Source organism: Oryctolagus cuniculus, chromosome 11, assembly GCF_964237555.1.
Source record: "Oryctolagus cuniculus chromosome 11, mOryCun1.1, whole genome shotgun sequence".
Lineage (NCBI taxonomy): Eukaryota > Metazoa > Chordata > Mammalia > Lagomorpha > Leporidae > Oryctolagus > Oryctolagus cuniculus.
Window position 1 is genome coordinate 38,699,161 of NC_091442.1, and position 14,856 is coordinate 38,714,016.

The 14,856-nt window shown below is 39.2% G+C and overlaps 1 protein-coding gene across 2 annotated transcripts in view; it reads right to left on the minus strand.

Moving 5' to 3' along the window:
• Positions 1-480: 480 nt before the first annotated feature.
• ESF1 (ESF1 nucleolar pre-rRNA processing protein homolog) overlaps positions 481-14,856 on the minus strand; it is a 71,615-nt gene continuing 57,239 nt past the window's right edge. For both annotated transcript variants that reach the window (XM_051846204.2, XM_051846205.2), the window contains exons 12-14: positions 5,216-5,292; positions 2,698-2,844; positions 481-1,311 (exon numbers count right to left, since the gene is read on the minus strand). In XM_051846204.2, the coding sequence (XP_051702164.2) occupies positions 1,018-1,311; positions 2,698-2,844; positions 5,216-5,292 (518 nt within the window). In that variant the 3' untranslated portion in view covers positions 481-1,017. The remainder of the gene's footprint in view (positions 1,312-2,697; positions 2,845-5,215; positions 5,293-14,856) is intronic.

Here is a 14,856-nt window from a genome sequence, read left to right on the forward strand (position 1 = left end):
CCACCTGTAAGAATTTTATAATTTTCTCCAAGTGATCATTCTGGTCTTATTTTCATTTATATCTATATCTATATCTATATCTATATCTATATCTATCTCTATCTCTATCTCTATCATCAGATATTCCTGTTCAAGTGGTTAGTTAACAGTTTAAAGAATCTAGACCAGATGAGACCCAAAAGTGTTAAGGCCTTGAAAAGGTGTGCTTCATTTTAATTTTAAAAATAATTAAGATTTCCTTAAACTCTACAGAAGAACATTCACCTTTCCAAAGCATTCCAAAAATGTCAAGGACAGAAGAATTTTCTGTTGCTACAAATAGAAAAAGCCACTGCAAAACTCATGAACATTTCAAATATAATTATGAGCAACACAAACCTGGAACTGCCTTTATATGGTGTTGTCCTCCAGAATTAGTCAATTCATATTGTTTTTCTTAGTTTATTTGAGGCGTATAAAGTAAACCAGTGTTACACAAAATTTTTAAAAATTTTGCAGTTTTATTCATAAATTACATAAACAAACAACACTGAACATGACAAACAACATAGCTTCTTTTACAGTTAGAAAAATAAATAATTTTAATAGCAATCTAAATCTGCCTTCTGTTTCCACAGATATTACTGTATTACACATAGAGATTTTCAGAATGTTCCTGATCTTTACACAGACTTAAGAATAGATACTGCTCTATTTTTACATAGAATTCTAAACTGTCAAAACTAATTCATAGTAACTTTCTACTAGGAGGCAATGAACTTCATAAAAAATAAAAATTTCATAAATTTACTAATTCAGATAATTTGGTTTATTATGATTAATCTATAAAAATATAAAGTACAAATGTGTCACCTAACAACATGGTAAAATAATTATGTACAAAGACAAAAACTTACTATGGTGAGAATAAGACTGGATTCATTTTCTGCAAAGGTAGCTTTGTTCCCAATATTCCTTGTACTATTTCTGTACACTTTAAAACAACACAATCTCAATCCAAAAATGAATAATATCCAGTTATTTGACTCTTTGTTTTTTTCTTGCTTGAAACTGCTCTGTTTTGTTTTTTACAGATTTAATCAGCATTGACAAGGCAGGATCAATGGACTTCTTTTGTGATTCTTTTTCTTTCTCACTTTCTTTCTTCTTTAATGCTTGGCTGAGTTCTTGTTCTTTTTGTTCTCTTTGCCGGGCTTTCTCTTCAAGGATTTTTTCCATAGCTTTTGTCTTCTTGAAATTAGGATCTGAGGGATCCAAATTGAACAAGTGGGAAGTATACATTGCCTGAAACCGTGCATCGCTAACATTCACCTGCAAATCCAAAATAAATAAATTAGAAAGGTAAAATTAGTAAACCCAAAGGCCAGAAAAGGGGTCAGATATGCAATACCTGAGCTGTTGATTATATAAAATTTAAATCTGAGCATTCTGCATTTTTCATCTTCAACAGTTTTAAGGCCTATCCATGGACCATAATGTGTAGGGCACACTGTTCTTAATACACAATGACAATTTACTTGAAAGGGAACTATATCGTGGTTCATACATGCTGTGACCTGTAACTATAATGACCACCTGAAATGAATCAATATAGAAGTAATTCTCATGACAGTGTCTTCCCATGTTTGGTTTCATATCAGCATAAATATGCCGATTAGGCACATCCTGCTGGAGTTTCTCACAAAGTCACTGCACTCGGAGCACATTTTAAGAAATTTTAACTTTGGTGCCAAAAACAAGTAGCTACTGAGAGTAATTCATAGATTAAAAGATTTAAAGACCATGACAGGAAAGAATCCACCTCTGAAGCCAAGGTCTGGTCAGACACAAGCCCCAAATTTATCTTCCATCTCTCTAGAAAAACATTGTGGTTTCACATTTGAAAGTGTATACTTCACTCCAGTCAGGTTTTTGAGTGTTTCCGAGAAAAGGCGTGAACAGGAAGAAAGGGAAAGTAGCTGCTACCTAGTTATAGCGAGACCAGCAGACATGATACCCAGAAGAAAAAAACTCATGGAAAAATTTTTTAGGCATGATCATTAACATGTTAAGGCATATCTTGTAACAGGAGATTTGATTACAACTCACTCTTTGATATCATATTCTCCATTCTTTCAATAATTTCACATATCTTCTTCTGGGTCTGTTCTGTCTTAAAGGTTGGAAGTCATTAGCAGTTCCTAATAGCTGTTTGTAGTTTTTCTGCAGAGTGCTCAAACTCATGCATTGGGTTTTTGAAGCCACTAGGAATATGTACTCAGCAAAAAAGAGGAAAAAGGAGTGAGGGAAACAAAAAATATAACAAAAAAGCCACCTTGGGCTAGTGTGCTGGCCGCTGCACGCAGTGAAAGCATGCCCAGATGTGTCTTGGGTTTGCTTAGGCACACCTTTCCCAGTGTGAGCATCACACTATCACACGAGGTTTCCACTTCAAGAGTGACATATTTTTGGTAAAACATGGCTATCAAAATGTTTTGTGTTCTATCTTTATCTGGTGCTCAAGAAAAGAACCAGTGATTTGATCCACTCTAGGGAGGAACTGGTGACGCTGGACTAAAAGATGGTAGCTTTTGCTCTACCATGAGCCCTTCCTAAGATGTTTTCAAAGGCAACTAATTATACTCAGTTTCTATCTCTAGAGCTAACTTTAGATTCAAATCCAGCTTTAAGAGGCTAACAACTTGTATCCCTGGTTACCTCAAAGTCGTCCTCCAGTAATTCCTTCTTTTTCATAAGCTGTTTTTTCTTCTTTTTGCTCAGATTCTGGTGCTCCACAATCTTGTCATAATTGAAGTGTTTTTTGCTGTCCTCTTCCTCATCCATCATGAGCAAAGCCATTTCAGCCTTAGAAGAAGAAAAAGCTCAAATGTACAATGATTTTTTTTTTAAGACTTTGTTTATTTGAGAAGTAGAGTTACAGACAGACAGAGACAGAGAAAGTCTTTCATCCACTGGTTCACTCCCCAAATGGCCACAACAGCTGGAGCTGAGCCAATCTGAAGTCAGAAGCCTCCTCTGGGTCTCCCACATGGGTGCAGGGGCCAAGCACTTAGGCCATCTTCTACCGCTTTCCCAAGCCATAGCAGAGAACTGGATTGGAAGAGGAGGAGCCAGGACACGAACTGGTGCCCATATGGGATGCCGGTGCTATAAAGGAGGCTCAGCCCTCTGTGCCACAGCACTGGCCCCTACAATGAGTTTTTCCACCAAAGAAGAGCCTGGGGCACAGATATCTCTGTAGGAAGGGAGACTCCATGACTAAAGCTCCAGTGTAATATCTGGCATCTGTAAGCTGACTGCAGATTGCTGAAACTCATAGCAATAATTTAGAATCCTTAAAAGTGACATCACTGAGATCAGGCGAGGAGTTTAAGTTCGTATTTAAAAATGAGACCACAATTCAACTAGTCTAACTTGGTTAGTAGGCTGTAGGAAGAAGATTCCCCAAATTCCTCAAAAAAAAATTTCTTACTTTCACTTTCTGTTTTTTAGCACTGACAGTAAATCTACCAAATGATACTATTATCTTTTTTGTGATGCAAATTATACTTTCTGAACGTGTACCATTTTAACAAGGAGGATTTCTTTTGCATTTTTTGATCTTAACTTTCCCAATTTCAATGATTTTTTTATAAATACTTGAAGGGCAGTTACAAAGAGAGATCTTCCATCAACTGGTTCACTCCCCAATGGCTGTGACAGGTAGGTCTGAACCAGGCCAAAGTCAGGAATGTGAAACTCCATCAGGGTCTCCCATGTGAGTGGCAAGGGCGCAGGTCTCAACTCATCTTCCACTGCCTTCCCAGGCACATTAGTAGGGAGTTGGATCAGAAGTGGAGCAGCCAGAACTCAAACTGGTGCTCTGATAAGGGATGCTGGCTGAGTATCAGCAGTTTAAACTAATGAGCCACAGTGACCCAATATCAAAACATTTCTATGAAGGTGGTATTTTAATATTTACTCTGAAATGTAGTATGTTTCCCCTGGATAGGTATTTTCAACTAACCAGGGGATTAAACGGGAACCCTCTAGAACTAAGAAAATAACCACATATCCATAGAAAATATAGAATAAGTTCCTAGACCTTTGTGAATCTTCTAATATTACCATTCAAGACTACTTTAATTTCCTTTCAATATGTCACTGGCACTTGCAGTGGCACTGGCTTTCTTAGAGTTATTTCTACAAAGGAATTTTTTTGGTTGCTTGTGAGCAACTTTATGAGTATTACCATATATACAATGAAAGGAGAATAGAACGGTCCACAAAGATGCAGAGACTGAGTGTTCACTCAGGTTCACACCCAGACAGTGATATAAACAACAGCAACAGGGCAGTGATTGTACTTACTTATTTATTTATTTATTTCAGCTACTTGAAAGGTAAGGCATAACAGAAAGAGAGACAGGAAGGGAGAGAGGGAGAAAGCCTCTATCAGCTAGTTTACTTCCCATATGTCTGCAACAGCCAAGGCTGGGCCAGGCAAAAGACAGGAACCCAGAACTCCATCCACGTCTTCCATGTGAGTGGCAAGGGCCCAAGCACTCAGGCCATCCTCCACTGCCTTCCCAGGAGCATCAGCAGTAAGTTTAATTGGAAGTAGAGTTGTCAAACTCGAATGGATGCTCCAGTATGGGATGTGGGTGATCTAAACGGCACTAAACTTGCTGTGCCACAATACCTGCCCCTTAGGGGGCATTGCTGACTTCAATTTCTTATCTCAATAAAAATAACTGTGAACCTCTGCAATCACTAAGGCATAAGGATCACGGCATTTCCAAGAAAGACTTAATTGTGGTCATGGAATTTATGTTGTTCACAATAATAAAAAGAAATCAGCATGCAACAAGACATAATAGAGAAGTATGTATTATAGAGAACAGCTTGAATTAAGGCATCTGATATTATTTTTAGGTCTAAATAATAGTTTTTCTATCTCAACTCTAGTAATAACCGAGCATCTCATAATAATGAGTCACTTTCCTCTTAATCATAAAGTTGCACAGGCTGAGACCAATTTTAACACTGTAATAACTGGAAGAAACGATGTTCTGTAAAAAAGCAAAATATTAATTATGTACCTCATAATTTATTAATAAATTAAATTGTTAAAATCATTTATTTTTAAAATTTGGAATCGTAGAAACTCATGTGTATGAATTTAAATTCTACATATCAATTATCCACTCAGCACACAGTAATCATTTCATTTTACCTTTCGTTTCTCCAGTTCAGTTTCTTCCTCTGGAGATGCGTCATCTTTTGAAGACTTCATTGATTTTTTCTTCATACCTAGCCCAACAAAACAATGTAAGAGGATTAAAAATTATAGGGCTATCAGCAGCAATCTGCTTACTCTATGAACAAAGGTCAAAGACATTCAATCTTTGTTTAAAATCTTTGTCAAATTGATAAGAACCATGTGTTGCTAGTTTTATACATTATATATAAATATTACATTTATAATATATTATATACAATATAATATATATTATAGTTTTAATGATTTTGTGACTAATTTAAAATTTACTTTATATGAGTGAAGTTGAACATCTTTTCATTTGATTATAGTTTATGGCCCTTGCCTATTTTCTTGCTGTACTGTGGTCTTTTTACTTTTTATTTGTTGAACTCTTCATTTGGTGGAGCCATTACGCTTCTGACTAAACGCAAATTATATATAATGCAAGTTAAAAATATGCTATCTCAAAAAATAAATATTAAGTTGAAAAAGGACAAAAGACATTTAGAAATAATCTTAGCAATAAATATGTCATAACTAAAGAAAGAAAAAACATGACTTAAGGAAGGCTACAGTTATGAACAGAATAAATACAATGCTTCTGCTGATGGTGAATATTATAAAGGCATTTTCTCTGAAAGTAATATGTAATTTACATTATCAACTAACAAAGAAAAAACACAGATCATTCCAAGATACAGAATAAGCATTTAATAAAATTCAATATTCACGCTTGATTAAGGCAATATATACATTTAATGAAATTATAAATAAAATCAATTCAAGGATATTTTTAAAAAATTAGTAAGAGATTTAATGTACTGTTGATACAGTATAACAAAATTCCTAAAAGCAAAAATAACAATTGCTCTATTATACACTGAAGACAACAAAATAATATAGCTTAGTATACACTATAGTATATATCATTGGAAAAAGAAGGGATTATTCAAAACTGGTGCTGGATTATTTGTTTCATTCTGGAAAAAGGAATGGAGTTCTAGCTTTATCTCATAATATACAGAAAGGTACAATACAAATGGATTTAAGAGTTAAACATTTACAACAAAGCAAAGAAACTATAAGGAAACAGATTGAAAATACAAGCAAGAAAATACAAGGAAACAGCTACCTGATCTTAAATAGAAGAAATATTTTCTTACTGTAAGAACACTAGAAAAAACTGTAAAAAAAAAAAAAAAAAAAAAAAAAAACCTCAAGTGATTTGAATATATAAACTCCTGATACTGTGCTTGGTTTAAGTCCAGTCCTACCATGTTCTAGTTGTAGTAACTTACACCAGTGTCTGAGGTTTTTAACAGTAGTACTTACTTTATAAGATTATTGTTAAAACTTACTGCATTAGTAAGTGTGAAGAGTGCAGTTACTGCCTGGCACAGTAAGTGCTTACTATTACTGTTGTTGCAGTCTGACTGCACATACCTAAGATATCTTGGGTTCCTTGATGATGGTGTTGATTTCCTATTTTTTCTTCCTTTTTTGTGTTGTTAGAGTGGGAGAGGTTCAAAGTCAGTAGGTATCAGGCTACTAAAATAATTTGTCTCAGGCTTAGTAAATGAGAGAACCATGATTCAAACACAAGCACTGTGGCTCTGGCTCTTTCCTGGTAATCACTACACTACTACATGTCATTCTCCCTGTAACAGCCCATTCCATTTAAGATGCATTTTGTTGTGAAATAATAAAGTCGAAGAATAATAAACACACAAGGATGGCTGAATATCTGCAAGCAGTGGGGGAAAACTGGAAAAGCAAAGCCTATAGTTGAGAGAGGTGGGGCTGGCGCTGTGGTGTAATGGGTAAAGCCGCCACCTGGAGTGCCGGCATCCCATATGGGCACTGGTTCGAGTCCCAGCTGCCCCACTTCTGATCTAGCTCTCTGCTATGGCCTGGGAAAGCAGCAGAAGATGGCCAAGCCCTTAGGCCTCTGCATCCTCATGGGAGACCCAGAGGAAGCTCCTGGCTTTGGATCAGTGCAGCTCTGGCCGTTGTGGCCAGCTGGGGAGTGAACCAGCAGATGGAAGACTTCTCTCTCTCTCTGCCTCTCCTTCTCTCTGTGTAATTCTGACATTCAAGCAAATAAAATAATCTTTAAAAAAAAATTGAGAGAGGTTTCAGAAACTGTTCTGTGTATTAAGTCACCAGCAGTATTGAAGCAGACTCATGTCTGGTAGACATGCCTATGGAAGACAATATGCCAGCATTAAGAGTGCTGCCATGTTCATGCTAAGTGCTATGAAGGCATCTGCTTTATACTTCTAGAAAGAAATATCTAATGTGTGCAACCCACCTCCCTAAAAGTAAAAATCTTTATTGTCCTATTTGAAATGTTTTTCAGGAACTGATGTATTTCCCATAGGATTTTTTCTCTATGTATATGCATTTATATTATGTACATGTTATCAAGGTTCCACTTTGACAGGGTCTAAACTCTCATCTTTTCTGCTCCTATGCTCTCAAGTCATGAGCTCCTTTTCAATGAATGGACAAGTGACATATGCAGATGATCATTGTGTGGTAATGAAAAAAATCAGGCTGTATCAAGAGATAAAGATTTTCACATACAGCTGTGGAAATAATTTCAAAGAGCCCATGATGAACTGCTCTGGATTTTACAACAACCTGGTGAAAAGTCATAAAAATAAACTTGAAAGGAAGACTGCAGTAAGGAAGAAGAAATACAGAACTTCCAAGATGGTCAAGGCTAAAAATGATATCCATTTTACTGTGATGAAAATCTCTTTGCTCACAAAAATTTACTATGTGCTAGGCAGAACAGTTTAGTCAAAAAATAAATAATGTGTAGAGATTCTTTTTCTACTGTTAACAAGATCATAGTAAGAGGGCACATCTTAAACTGCTTTTTCTTCTCTGGAACTTTTCAGATTTAAGTTAGATGCAGAATTAGGGAAATGAAAATTCCTCTCCTAAAATGTTACCCTTATTTTTCAGTGAATCTTCTGGCAAATAAAAAAACCAGGATTGTATATATATGGACTAATTTTAGTAAGTCAAATACCAACAGAGACTGCAAATCAGATGTTAAGACTGTTTTAGTTGAATAAGTAAATCTAAACAATCCTTACTAAAGCTACCACTACTTTAAGCAAAACAAGTAATGGAATATATCAACAAAACAAAACAAAACCCACAAAAAATGATCTATAAAGGAAACTTTTCATTATTTGTAATGTTGATAACTGTAATCATTTAAAAAAAAAAAAACTTCCTCTGGGGGTGTGGTGAGACAGAAGTTGAGAGCTCAATGGAGGGAAGATGTGGTCTCAGTACTGACTATAAGCCCTTTGGTGAGTGGCTTTAGTTCTTGCATTCAAGATCACCTGCTCATAATGAGGAATGCCCAGCTCATGTGGGTAGTAGTGCTGGCTCTGGTCTTTATAACATACTTGAAGAATTACAAAAAGTAAAGGGAAGCCTATTAGGATTCAGTTTTTATCAGTTATCATTTGGCCCTTGAAGCTATTCATCTATGCTTCCTGAGCTTCAGTTTACTCATCTATAAACCGGGTTGAAGTGTGGATTAGAGAACAGAATGTAGATAAAAGCATTTGTAAACTGAAACAACAACTTAGAAGTATATTGCAAGCATACAACATACTACTTGCTGAATGAACCAAATACCTGTACTGTATTATTAGATTTTCATGGTGGTCTATTAACTATCTTCAGGCATCAAGACAAATGAAACATTATAATAGTGATGTGGTTTATTTCAGTTCTACTCCTTCAAAAGCAAAATCTTCAGGGCTTGTGCGGCATAGAGGGTAAGGCTATGACACTGGCATCCCATATTGGGGCTGGTTCGTGTTCCAGCTGCTCTGCTTCTGATCCAGCCCTGCTAATGGACCAAGAAAGCAGTGGAGATGGCTCAAGTGCTTGGGTTCCCTGAATCTACACGGGAGACCAAGAAGTTCCTGGCTTCTGTCTTCAGCCTGGCCCAGCCTCAGCTGTTGCAGCCAGTTGGGGAGTGAACCAGCAGATGGAAAACCTCTCTTTCTGTCTTGCCCTTTCTCTCTGTGACTCTGAATTTCAAATAAATAAATATCTTTAAAAAATCTTCTTAAAAAGTTTATGTAATGGCCGGCACCGCGGCTCAATAGGCTAATCCTCCACCTAGTGGTGCCGGCACACCGGGTTCTAGTCCCGGTCGGGGCGCCGGATTCTGTCCCGGTTGCCCCTCTTCCAGGCCAGCTCTCTGCTGTGGCCCGGGAAGGCAGTGGAGGATGGCCCAAGTGCTAGGGCCCTGCACCCCATGGGAGACCAGGAGAAGCACCTGGCTCCTGCCTTCGGATCAGCGCAGTGCGCTGGCCACAGCGTGCCAGCCGTGGCGGCCACTGGAGGAAGCTAAGAAAGGAAGACCTTTCTCTCTGTCTCTCTCTCACTATCCACTCTGCCTGTCAAAAAAAAAAAAAAAAAAGTTTATGTAATTAGAGAACAAAAAGCAAGTATTTTCTGATATTTCAACTCTAATAGAAAAAATAATTTGAAAATTTTCTAATTTGAGAGGCAAGGAGAAAGACTGCATTCAACAGTGCATTTCCGTCTGCTGGTGCATTCCTAAATGTCATAATCGCTAGGGCTGGAGCCAGAAGCCCAGAACACAAGCCAGGTCTCACACAAGAGGACCCCAGTTACTTGAACCACCACTGCTACCTTCCAAGTTTATACTGATAGCAAGCTGTAGTCAGGAGCTGGAGCCAGGATTAAACCTTCAATGTTGGATGAGGGCATCTTAACATTTAGGCTAAATGTCTGTTTCAAAGAAAAAATAACTTTTAAATCCTCTTAGAAGTATATTTTCAAAATTTTGATTTGATACCAAGTTTGCAAGTTTAGAGGAAAAAATAAAGAAAAATTACAAAAGATCTCTAGCATTAATAATGCCTTCTAACCCAAGTTAAACCCAGCAGGTTTGGCAACAATCCATGAACACAATTCCTCCATTATTTTGAAAAGTGTCTAAGTTTGGGGCTGGCACTGGATAGAAGCCACTTGCAGTGACAGCAGACCATCTGAGCACTCGTTTGAGACCGGGCCACTCCACTTCCCATCCAGCTCCCTGCTAATGTGCCTGGAAAAGCAGCGGAGAATGGCCTGTGCTTGGGTCCCTGTACCCACATGGGGAACCTGGAAGAAGCTCCTGATTTTGGTCTAGCCCAGCTCTGAATGTTGTGGCCACTTGGGGAGTGAATCAGCAGATAGAAAATCTCTCTCTCTCTCTCTGTAACTCTACCTTGCAAATAAAAAAATAAATCTTTTAAAAAAAGTGTATAAGTTTAGCTCTACAGGTCTGCCTATGGCAAAAGGTTTTCTTGACAATAATGAAGGTGATATTGTGGTGATAAAGTAACACACTCAAAAAGTCATCTGAATTACTTCATATCTATGTTACCTTATTGAGTAACCTGCCTATATCTCCTACTGAAATACCGATACTAGATTTGGTATTTGAAAATTCAATACTGGATTAGGTATTTGTTCCAACTCCTGAATTCAGTTTCCTGCTAATGCAGACTGTGGGAGGCAACAATGATGGCTCAAGTGAATGGGTTCTTGCCACCATGTGTGAAACCTAAATTGAGTTCCCAGGGCTAGCGCTGTGGCATATTGGGTAAGGCTGCCTCCTGCAGTGCTGACATCCTATATGGGCGCCGGTTCAAGACCCGGCTGCTCCACTTCCAATCCAGCTCTCTGCTGTGGCCTGGGAAAGCAGTAGAAGATGGCCCAAGTCCTTGGGCCCCTGCACCCGCATGGGAGACCTGGAAGAAGGTCCTGGTTTCAGATTGGCGCAGCTCCGGCCATTGTGGCCAATTGGGGAGTGAACCGATAGATGGAAGACCTCTTCCTCTCTCCCCCTCTTTCTCTCTCTGCCTCTCCTTTTCTCTGTGTAACTTTCACTTTAAAATAAATAAATAAATCTTTATGAATAAATACATAGAGTGCCCAACTCCCAGCTTCAGCCTGGGCTAAGCTACCATCATTGTGAGCATTTGGGGAGTGAACCAATGGATGGGAGCTCTCTCTGTCTCAAATAAATAAAACTCAGTCTCTCTCTTTTTTTAACCTCCTTATTAGAATCCATTTCCCTAAACTTATAAACCCATTTGCATCTATTCTCTAAACTGGTGGCACAATCCTATATTGGAGAGTCTGGTTTGAGTCCTGGCTTTGCTTCCTGCTAATACACACCCTTGGAAGCATCAGATAATGGGTCCAAGTCCTTGAGTTCCTCTTACCAGATGGAAAGCTGGGATTGAGTTTTGGGCTCCTGACTTTGACCTGGCACATCACTAGGGCTTGTGGGCATACGGGGAGTGAATCAGAAGAAAAATCTTTTTTCTGCCTTTCAAATAAAATGACAATAAATGAACTATTTTCCTAGATCATGAACACATTCATCATTGTGTGGACATCATGGAAGGTACTTACACAAAATCAGGGGGCTATGACATTAATAGGTGACACAGTCAAATGGACTACCATCCTATTTGTGCAATCACTGTCCTAAATGTGTGTGTGTGTGTGTGTGTGTGTGTGTTTGACAGGCAGAGTGGACAGTGAGAGAGAGAGACAGAGAGAAAGGTCTTCCTTTGCCGTTGGTTCACCCTCCAATGGCCGCCGCAGCTGGTGCACCGCACTGATCCGAAGCCAGGAGCCAGGTGCTTCTCCTGGTCTCCCATGGGGTGCAGGGCCCAAGCACTTGGGCCATCCTCCACTGCACTCCCTGGCCACAGCAGAGGGCTGGCCTGGAAGAGGGGCAACCGGGACAGAATCCGGCGCCCCAACAGGGACTAGAACCCAGGGTGCCAGCGCTGCAGGCAGAGGATTAGCCTAGTGAGCCACGGCACCAGCGTATGTTGAGCTATTTAGCCTTTGACTATAACATAAATTAAAAGTACATTATCCCAAAAATATAAATAAAGTTGTGGTGCAGTGGGTTAAGCTGCCACCTACAGTGCCAACATCCCATATGGGCTCCAGTTTGAGTTCTGACTGTTCCACATCTGTCCCAGCTCCCTGATAATGCTCCTGGGAAAGCAGCAGACAATGGCCCAAGTGTGTGGGCTCCTGCACCCATGTAGGAGACCCTGATGGAGTTCTAGGCTCCTGGCCCAGCCCAGGCTGTTGGCAGTCATTTGGGGAGCAAACAAGAAGATCCAAGATCTCTCTCTGTAACTCTGCCTAACAAGTAATTAAATATTAAGAAAAAAAAAACTAAGTTTTTTAAACAAGAGAAAATCTTCTCTTTATCCACATTCAGTTATTGCTCCATTTTTTTTTTTTTTTTTTGCTTCAGAGTGACACTTCTGAAAAATTCTCAGTCTTTACCTCTTCACTTCTCACTCATACTGTAATCTAATATAACCGGAAGTAAGGGCACCCAATGATCTCTCCACCTCACCAAGTGTAAGATATTTCTCTGTATGCTTAACGGTACTGACACAATCAATCACATCTCTCTAAGCACTTTTCTCCCCCTTCTGCCCACAAGACACTTAATGCTTTTTTCGTAGCTGTTCCTTGGTTTCTTAAGTTTCCCCCTCACCTTCCAGGTAGCACCTCCTCTGGTATGACCTTTTGTAGGCTTCATCTGACCTCAGGGTTCAATCCTGCATCTTATCAATGCTTTCTCCTTTCAATCCCATCTGTGGGGAGCAACTCGGACTAGACTAAGTTACTGGAATTAAGACTTATTCTATGCATCTGCTCTCCCACAATATGGCGCTGGGAGAGGAGGAAACAGCTTCTACGCAGCTGCCTCTTGCCAACTTGAGTGATGACCTCCAGGAGCTGATCCTGCTCCTGATTGGAGGAGAGCAGCGTACTCGGCGTGTGGGCAGCCGAGCACGGATTGGCGGAAGAGGACTATAAAGGAGGAGAGAGACAACATGCACCAGGAACATCTAAGGGGAACATCTACCTGAAGGAACACCTGTGCAGCCCCCGAGAGAGCCGGCCGGCGGTGTGCCGCTCCCCCGCGGAAGTGGGGAAAGTGGCTAGGGGGAACCGCCCTTCCACGGAGGTGGAAGGGTCGGTAGCCAACACGGGAAGAACCAGCAGCAAACCCGGGGAGGGCCGAGCAGACAAAAGAACAACGCAGGGTCCTGCGTCGTTCCTCCGCGAAGAGGGGGAGCGACACCATCGTTTGAAGTACTATACATTTCAATTTTATATGCTCCTGACTTGTAAGTATGCATTTGTTCTGTGACCTCTCTACTGATTTCTGAGACTTATGGTGTAAATATCCAATTGACACCTCTATCTGGATATCTAATTGATATCTCAAAATAACTATGCCCAAAATGGGCCCATTTACCTTACTTCCTACCCAAATCTATTGCTTCCATATTCTTTATTAACTCAGTAAACAGAAAGGCATTCTGCCAAAGACTCAAACCCAAGAGTTATGCTGAATTTCTTCTGTATCCAAATACATTAGTAAATCTACCTCCAAAATACATCCAGAATCCCATTTGGTTTCCTCTGACCAATTCCATTAATAGGATGCTGTCTGAATCATCAACACCTTTTATCTAGATTCATGCAAAAGTCTGGTTTCCCTATTTCTTCGTAGGAACCAGAATAAAAAAAATATAACACACACACACACACACACACACACTAACTAGATCTTGTCACATCCTTGCTTAAAGACTGCTCACTAGCTTTCCATTGTCAACAAAATCCAAGTTTGTTGTCATGACAACAAAGCCCTGCAGGTCCAGCTCCTGTGTTGTAACCATACCGTTCACTGAAGTTCCTCTCTGACTATGCTTCAATCACACTGTTGTCTTTCAATCCCTACAACACTACACAATGTGTTCTTTGTCACCTCGGTTTCTCTGCTAATCTCCCTCTCATATGCAGTGTTCTTCACCCCAACTCTTTATGCCTGACTCCTCATTTTACAGATCTCAGGTCAAATATTATCAGCTTAGAATCTTTCCAGGCTTCAGCCTTCTCTATGAATAGTGATCCCCTTTCCCATTTCATAGCTATACCTTCTACATTACCCTATTCCTTTCCTTTAAAATGTTTATCACACTCATATTCTGATTTATCTGATTAGCATGTCCTTCCTAAAACCAGATCATTAAGAGATGGAATCTTGTTTGTATTATTACTACTTTTCCCTTAAAACTTTTGATACTAACTTCAGAGAAGTTTGTTTACAACTTAAACATGCTGATTCTAAGAAACTGGTTACCTCAAGCCATCAAACCATTTAACTTAGTCTTTGAATGCTACCCTGACTTCTGCTGTCTAACCTGATTTCACATGCCAAATGAAGCATTTTGGATAGAGAACAAGGAAACTATAATGCTTCACATTTCTCCATTTTAAACTTGATTTTAGCCAGAGGATAAAGCTAAAATCCATCTTCTTCTAGAAATGACCTTTCAGGTATGATAAAAAGCAGAATATGTGAAATTTCCATTTCTCTTTCCAATTCCCAAGAATCTCACATCCTATAATAGACTATATTCATCTTGATCTCCTTTTCATCAATAAAATGTCAGAGCTAAAAGGCTATAACAACCAGGAAATAATTTTGAGTAATTTTGACTTTC